The sequence below is a fragment of the Bison bison genome, unplaced genomic scaffold, assembly GCF_000754665.1.
Source record: "Bison bison bison isolate TAMUID 2011002044 unplaced genomic scaffold, Bison_UMD1.0 scf7180017864508, whole genome shotgun sequence".
NCBI lineage: Eukaryota > Metazoa > Chordata > Mammalia > Artiodactyla > Bovidae > Bison > Bison bison.
In genome coordinates, this window is record NW_011495064.1 from 3,798,723 (window position 1) to 3,806,576 (window position 7,854).

The following is a 7,854-nucleotide window of genomic DNA, read 5'->3' on the forward strand; positions in this document are numbered from 1 at the left end:
GAGCCAGATGGGCGGGCCTTGAGAAGGTGGGACCGAGGAGGGCGGGCCCTGGGGCCGAGGGAGCCATGGGAGTTGGTGAGAGCTGCAGTCTTCGCCAGCCTGCGCTGGGCTTTGCTGCGCCCATTTTAGATGCTAGAGGGGTGGGGCCTGGTTGGGGGCAGGACCTGGGAGGAGACCTCGGAGGCAGGGGCCTGAGCGACGCTTTGGTGCTTATCCGAGGCAAAGCGTAGTCGGGGAAAGTTGAGGTCGCTCTGAGTCCGGAACGGACGAGGTCGGGAGCTGGGCTTGGGCTGGGAGCGGGGTCCAAGAACGGATGGTGGGAGCAGTGCTCTGGGGTAAGTTGGCCGGCAGGGGCAGTGGCTTGTGGTCTTCGACAGCCTGCACTGCCTGATTACCCGTGTCAGGTCTTCAAGTGGGAGATGAGAGTGGGGCCTATTAGAAGGCGAGGCCTGGGCCGTGGCCCGTGCGCGGGGCCTGGATGGATGGGAGCGGGACCATAGAGATGAGAGGAGGGGTGGCTGTCCTCATCAGCCTAAAAGACCTACGTCCTAGGCGTGCCTGAGTTGGGAGTGTCCAGGAGATGGAAGAGGGGTCTTGTGGCGCGCACTTAACGACACTTACACGTCTTCTTCACCCTCCCTTCCCCAGGGCGAGGCCTTGGAGCAAGCCATCATCAGCCAGGCACCCCAGGTGGAGAAGCTTATTGCCACGACAGCTCATGAACGGATGCCCTGGTACCACAGCAGCCTGACGCGCGAGGAGGCTGAGCGCAAACTCTACTCGGGCTCCCAGACCGACGGCAAGTTCCTGTATGTGGGGCTTGGGGCTGGGGTTTTGGGGGGGTGAGGCTGGGGTGGACCTCAGTGTGCAGGTGGGTAATGAGGGGGTGTGCCTGTGGTCACAAGTGCGAGTGACTCCAGAGTTGGGCGGCCTGGGTTGAAAGCCAGCGTCTGCTACTTGCAGCTGGGCTCTCTGGGCAAGTATCAGAACTGCTTGCTTGCATTAACTCTTCTGCATTCACCAAATATTTGCTGAACGCCTACTATGTGCCAGGCACTGTTCCAGGCATTGAGGGCGTGGCAGTGCACAGTTCAGATCAGATCAGTCGCTCAGTCGTGTCGGACTCTTTGCGACCCCATGAATCGCAGCACGCCAGGCCTCCCTGTCTATCACCAACTCCCGCAGTTCACTCAGACTCACGTCCATCGAGTTGGTGATGCCATCCAGCCATCTCATCCTCTGTCGTCCCCTTCTCCTCCTGCCCCCAATCCCTCCCAGCATCAGAGTCTTTTCCAATGAGTCAACTCTTTGCATGAGGTGGCCAAAGTACTGGAGTTTCAGCTTTAGCATCATTCCTTCCAAAGAACACCCAGGACCGATCTTCAGAATGGACTGGTTGGATCTCCTTGCAGTCCAAGGGACTCTCAAGAGTCTTCTCCAACACCACAGTTCAAAAGCATCAGTTCTTCTGGTCTCAGCTTTCTTCACAGTCCAAATCTCACATCCATACATGACCACTGGAAAAACCATAGCCTTGACTAGATAGACCTTTATTGGCAAAGTAATGTCTCTGCTTTTCAATATGCTATCTAGGTTGGTCATAACTTTCCTTCCAAGGAGCAAGCGTCTTTTAATTTCATGGCTGCAGTCACCACAAGACAGACCCAAATCCAGTGTCCTTACGGAGCAGGCAGACAAAAAACGAGGAATCACTAAAACATAGAGTATGTCAGATGGTGGCAAGTGTCGTGTGTGGAGCTGGGCAGGGGGAGCTGGACAGGGGGTTGCAAGCTGAGCTTAGGTGGCCAGAGAGGGTGACTTTTGCGTAAAGAACCGAAGGAGGTGATAAGTGGGCTGTCAGCTCTTTGGGAGGTGTTTCTGGTTAGTACTCAGACCAGGAGGAGGTTCTTGGCATGTTCCAGAAGCAGTGAGGCCAGTGTGCTTGGAGCTGAGTAAGTGATACCTGGAGTGGGAGGGCTTCCCTGGTGGCACTAGTTGTGAAGAATCTGCCTGCCAGTGCAGGAGACATAAGACACCTGGGTTCAATCCCTCGGTTGGGAAGATCTCCTGGAGAAGGAAATAGCAATCCACTCTGGTATTCTTGCCTGGAGAATCCCATGGACAGAGGAGACTGGCAGGCTACAATCCATGGGGTCACACAGAGTTGGACACAACTGAAGCGACTTAGCACCCATGCATGCATGGAGTGGGAGAGGGTGAGGCCAGGGAGGTGACTTTGGCTTTGATCCTGAGTGAGGTCAGAGCCCTAAGGGAGCATTGAAACTGCTCTGTGGATGACGATAGTACTAACCCAAGGATCTGTTAGGGGAATGCACCAATTAATATGTGTTAAGCAGTCTAAAACAGAAGAGGGCGACAAAAGACAAGATGGCAGGATGGCATAACCAATGCAATGGACATGAACTTGGGCAGACTCTGGGAGATGGTGAAACAGGGAAGCCTGGTGTGCTGTAGTCCATGGGGCTGTGAAGAGTCAGACGTTACTTGGTGACTGAACAACAACAAGTGAAAGTCAAGGATCTGGTATATACTAAAAGCGCACTGAATGTTAGTATATGTGGGTAAATGCAATGTCTCTGCCTGAGCCTGAGCCATGGCTGAACCATGTGGCTGTCTGTGAGTTAGTTACTATGAAAGAGTCGGTCTAAAGCTGTTTACAGCCCTGTGCTGGGGCTCCTGCTTTCCGGTCAGGACCTGGGCTCCTCTCTCAAGCAGGTGTTATCCAGATGTCAGCTGAGGTCACTCTGGTCCCGAGACATAGACAAAGTTGGTGCCTGTCTCTTTCCTGTGGCCTCAGGAAACGCAGCATCCTCCCCTAAGATGTGAATTCTTGAGGGCCTCCCTTCTCATGGTCTCTTCTTGGCCTGAGATCCTGCCTGGCTGAATCCTTGCTCTCACCTACCTCCCCTAGGGCTGTTCCTCTCCCAGGGCCATCCCTCTTGGAGGAACTGACCTTTTCCCCTTGATTTCCCCTCCCCTGTGAGGCCTGAGCATGTGCACCAGATTATCTGCAGGAATCCCTCTACAAGATTGTAATAATAATAAAATATTATTGTCAAATAATACAATTTTTTTTTCACCCTGCTTAAGGGGATGACAGAGGATGAGATGGCTGGATGTCATCACTGACTCGATGGACACGAGTCTGAGTGAACTCCGGGAGTTGGTGATGGACAGGGAGGCCTGGCATGCTGCGATTCATGGGGTCACAAAGAGCCGGACACAACTGAGCGACTGATCTGATCTGATCTAACAAAGCTAGGCTGTAAATTGAAGTAGAGTTTGCCAAACTTCTGAGGGAATTCTTGAATGCATGTTATAGATAATACTCAGCTGCAAAGATGGCTTCTGAACAACTTAAGGCTATTTTCTAAGACTGAGGCTGAGGGAGCTATGATCTGATACAGTATAGACTGAGGCTGATGGTGGGGTTCAGAAACAGCTGGGGCAGTGACATTATGAGGGACATGACTCAGGGAGGGAAATGTTGAGACCAAGAGCCGCTACAGTGAGCCAGACTCCTGGACAATTAGGCAAGGCATGCTCTGGACAGAAGCTGTCGTAGGCTCTTCTTGTGGTTCCTGTCATCAATAACTGCTTTCTCAATATGTGGATAGTTAGGGACTGAAGGTCAAAGCTGTAGGCACAAAAATCTCATGAAGGAACACCCATGGTTCATCATGATGCTGGGGATAAGCCCAGGACTGGTCTAGTTCTGCAATGAGGGTGCAGGTGTGATGGAAAGTCACAGGCCCCTGTGGCCAGGAATCAAGACCAGGGCCATACTTATCACCGACCACTGTTCAGAGCTGCTGGCAAATGGATGGAATTATACCGAATGCTTTGCTGCCAAAGCTCACTTCCTTTCTGCCTGTTTAGCATTTGTGGTCCTGATTGATTCAACTGAAAAAGACACCTGAACCCTGGAAAGGGCCTTCAAGACTATATCATTAAGTGTTTCTTAATGGACCACAGGCCCCTGTGGGAATTGCACTGAAGCTGAATACTACTCATAATCCCCAATACATGTTTACCCCCAAAGATTTTGCAGACAGTTATATGAGATCATGGGCTTCCCTGGTGGCTCAAACAGTGAAGAATCTGCCTGCAATGCAGGAGACGCAGGTTCGATCCCTGGGTTGGGAAGATCCCCTGGAGAAGGGCATAGCAGCCCACTCCAGTATTCTTGCCTGAAGAATCCTGTGGACAGAGGAGCCTGGCAGGCTACAGTCCATGGGGTCACCGAGTGGATCACACTTACACGAGATCATGGTTAATCCTGAACCTCATTTTTGGAGCCCTTTTCAGGATAAGAACGTCTGAGTTAGCTCTGTTCTTTCATTTTACATGTGAGGAAACTGAGGTTCACAGAGAAGAAGCACCTTGCTGGAGGTGCACGGAGAATCTGTTACAGGGCTGGGTGTCAGTCCCGCGTAGCAATCAATTGTAGGGTCAGAAATGGGTTTACATCCTGGCTCCATCCCAAACCCACTGTGGAGCTGAGGCAAGAGATGTAATCTCCTTGAACCTCAGCTTCCTTATGTGCAAAATACGGGTAATTATAGCACAGGGTGGGTATCTTGTGGAGAACGTGGTGAAGATGAAAGGTCAAATATTGACAGATTGAGCAAGTATATTCATAAATGGCAGCTCATTTTTATCACCAGGATCAGGTTCCATGTATTATTTTGTAAATATTTATCTATTTTTGGCTGTGCTGGGTCTTTGTTGCTGCACGGGCTCTTCTGTAGTTGCAAAGAGTGGGGGCTACTCTCCGCCGTGGCGCGTGGCCTTCTCATTGTGGTGGCTTCTCTTGTTGCGGGGCACAGGCTCTAGGGAGCCTGGGCTTCAGTAGTTGCGGCGTGTGGGCTCGGTATTTGCAGCTCCCAGACTCCGAGCACAGGCTCAGTAGTTATGGCACATGGACTTAGTTGCTCCGAGGCGTGTGGGATCTTCCCAACTCAGGGATCAAACCTGTGTCTCCCGTATTGGGCAGGCGGATTCTTTACCACTGAGTCACCTGGGCAGCCCTCTATATTTTATTTTAAAAGTGGAGATAGACATTGATGTGTTAGCCTGTACCTCGAGTTTTTAAGTTCAGGTTTGAACTTCAAGGACAGAGAACTGCCACCAACTGCTGGATTTTAGTAAACAAAGTAGAATTTGTGGTATTGAAATGTATTTGGTGAGCACACCAGTGTCTTTGCCTATATGGGACTGGTGGCTGCTCTTTTGTGAACGCTCTTGTCTCGTCCCAAAGACAGAGTATCAGTCGGCCTTTGCTGTGCAACAAACCAACCTAGTGTGCTGTAGCTTAAAACACCAGTTGTTTATTCACGCTTGGTTCAGTGGGTTGGCTCTTTGGGCTTAGTTCAGCTGGGTTTCTTTTGCACCTGTTTGTGTGGTCACAGCTGGAGGGTTGACTGGGGCTGGAAGGTGTGGGGTGGCCTCACTCACCAGTCTGGCAGTTGGCAGGCTGGGGTGCCTTGGTTCTCCTTTGTGTGGCCCTCCCAACAGGCTAGCACGGACTCATTCCTGTAGTGGTTGCAGGGTTGCCAGGAAAAGCAAGCAAGGGCAGGCAAGCCCCAGTGCTCAGCCACTTTTCAAGCCTCTTACTCTGTCCTGTTCGCTAATATTTTATTGGCCGCAGCAAGTCATGTGGTCAAGCCTTGATTCAAAACATACAGAACTAGAGTCCATCTGTTGATGGGAAGAAATGCCTAATATTGTGGCTGTATTTTTTTTTTCCCTAATATTCCACACATGTTTGTGGGTGAGTGGCTGGGCATTGAGTCTGTTGTCGGTTCAAAAATCTTAAGAGTTTGAACTTACGAGGTATTTTCACTTCTCAAAAGGAGAGAACTAGAAATTAGAGGCCGACACGACTGAAGCAACTTAGCAGCAGCAGCAACGCCCGGCCCAGCCTACCAGTCTAGTTATGGAAGTGCCTTTCTTTCTGGGGGACATTTGCATTTCTCAGTTTGTTGTAGGATTCTCGTCCTTGACTTTGGTGCCCCCCTCTTGCCCCCAACATACCCTGTTTCCTGTCTCTCCAGGTGTCCCCGAATGTTGTGAGTTGGCCTGGGAACCATGTCAGCCTTCACTGAATTGTTCTTTTGGGAACTTGCTATCTAGGAATGGATGGAATATTCACAGTCACCCCTCCATTCTTCACTCAGGTTTTGCTATGGAGATTTAAGGGATATTTCTCTGTCCTTTGGCCTAAGAAAGGGTTGCAAGGTGAACTCGCATCTGTCTTGTTAACCACTGGACTCCTGCCCTTAGAACAGTGCCTGGCATGTGCTCAACACTTAGTAAATACTTGTCCACTGAATGGCTGTCCACGGGCAGGACCCAAGCCCTGGGAGTGTGCGGTCTAAGGGCACCCACATGGGTTATCCCGTGACCGTTTCCTCCTGCGTGCTGCTGGCCGACTCTCGCGTAGCTCAGCTCAATCCTCTAGATTATTGGTCAGTTGTCTGCCACTTCCATGGTGCCGGAGGCCCCAGGAACAGCTGCCCTCCCCCCTCTGCTGGAAACCTACACTTAACCTTGGAATAGAACCTTGTGCCAGGATGTTGACTAGTTTTACCACGGGATGGGAGGGTGCAGGGTGCCCTAAACTGGTCTGTGTGTCTGTGTGCATCCAGGCACATGTGCATGGTTGGACAGGTTCTTACTGCATGAAGGCACCATCTTTGAGGGGCTCCATTCCCATTCAGAGACGTGGAAGAGTTTAACATTTTGGCAAATTTCCGGAAGAGTACAATCAAGGGTCTCATTCTGTTAAAGGCCATCTGTTATAATTGATGGGTCTATTGTGATGATGAGGTGACTTGTTCTGATTTGTATGAAGGTGCCCTATGACCTAGCCATGGACCTGTGCTTACCTTTATCGCTCAATGTATAGAAATAGCTTTGCCTCCCCAGGAGAATGGTCTTAAGGCTGTGTGTCCCCCATGAGTGGCTCTGTGTCCACCACAGATGGAAAAATATCCCGCCATGAGTGGCCAGCTGTCTCCCCCCACCCACTTGTGGCCATGGGTGGCAAGACGTTGCCATGGAGAACCAGGCGTCCCCAGTGTATAGCCGAGTGTTGCCCCCTGAGTGGCCAAGTATCCAGCTGGGGGTGGCTGAGTGTTAGGCTATGTAGGGCTGAAAATCCACCACCGGCAGTCCAGTATTCCCCTGTGGATGGCCCCCTGCCTGTGCTTGGACAACTATGAACATGGTTCTCCTCTTCTCTGGTCGCCCCGGTGCCCCTTCCCTCAGCCCCACCCAGAGTCTGTTACCAGTAGGTCTGGAGGTCAAGTGGGGCCTGACCTTGGTTCCCACAACCCCTGCCGCTTCTCCATGAGGCTCTGGGGTGCAGAGCCCATAGGGTGTATGTGTGGGAACTGAGTTCCATTAGGAGGGAACCACCAGGGGCCCAGGTGGTTGTTGGGGTGACACCCCCTCCTCCTCCTCCTGCCAGGCTGAGACCCCGGAAAGAGCCGGGCACATACGCGCTGTCTCTGATCTATGGGAAGACTGTGTACCACTACCTCATCAGCCAGGACAAGGCGGGCAAATACTGCATTCCCGAGGGGACCAAATTTGACACACTCTGGCAGGTAAGCCGCCCACCCGCCCTGTTGTAGGGGAGAGGCTGTTTGGGGGTGCTCAGGCTCCTGGGGAAGAGGGGAGTCCCAGCCCTGACCCCACCCCCCATAGCTGGTGGAGTACCTGAAGCTGAAGGCTGATGGACTCATCTACTGCCTGAAGGAGGCCTGTCCCAACAGCAGCGCCAGCTCAGGTGAGTGGGGCGGCAGTGGCGGGGGGGGGGGGGGCGGT

General features: G+C 52.1%; 1 protein-coding gene across 2 annotated transcripts in view; it reads left to right on the plus strand.

Moving 5' to 3' along the window:
* The window catches only part of ZAP70 (zeta-chain (TCR) associated protein kinase 70kDa), a 40,044-nt gene that overhangs the window by 20,909 nt on the left and 11,281 nt on the right, over nucleotides 1-7,854 (plus strand). Inside the window, exons 1-4 of one of the 2 annotated variants that reach the window (XM_010829607.1) lie at nucleotides 86-335; nucleotides 649-809; nucleotides 7,496-7,634; nucleotides 7,735-7,816. In XM_010829607.1, coding sequence (XP_010827909.1) covers nucleotides 727-809; nucleotides 7,496-7,634; nucleotides 7,735-7,816 — 304 coding nt within the window. In that variant the 5' untranslated portion in view covers nucleotides 86-335; nucleotides 649-726. Of the gene's footprint in view, nucleotides 1-85; nucleotides 336-648; nucleotides 810-7,495; nucleotides 7,635-7,734; nucleotides 7,817-7,854 lie in introns of those variants that run through there. The other variant, XM_010829606.1, reaches the window with a different exon arrangement.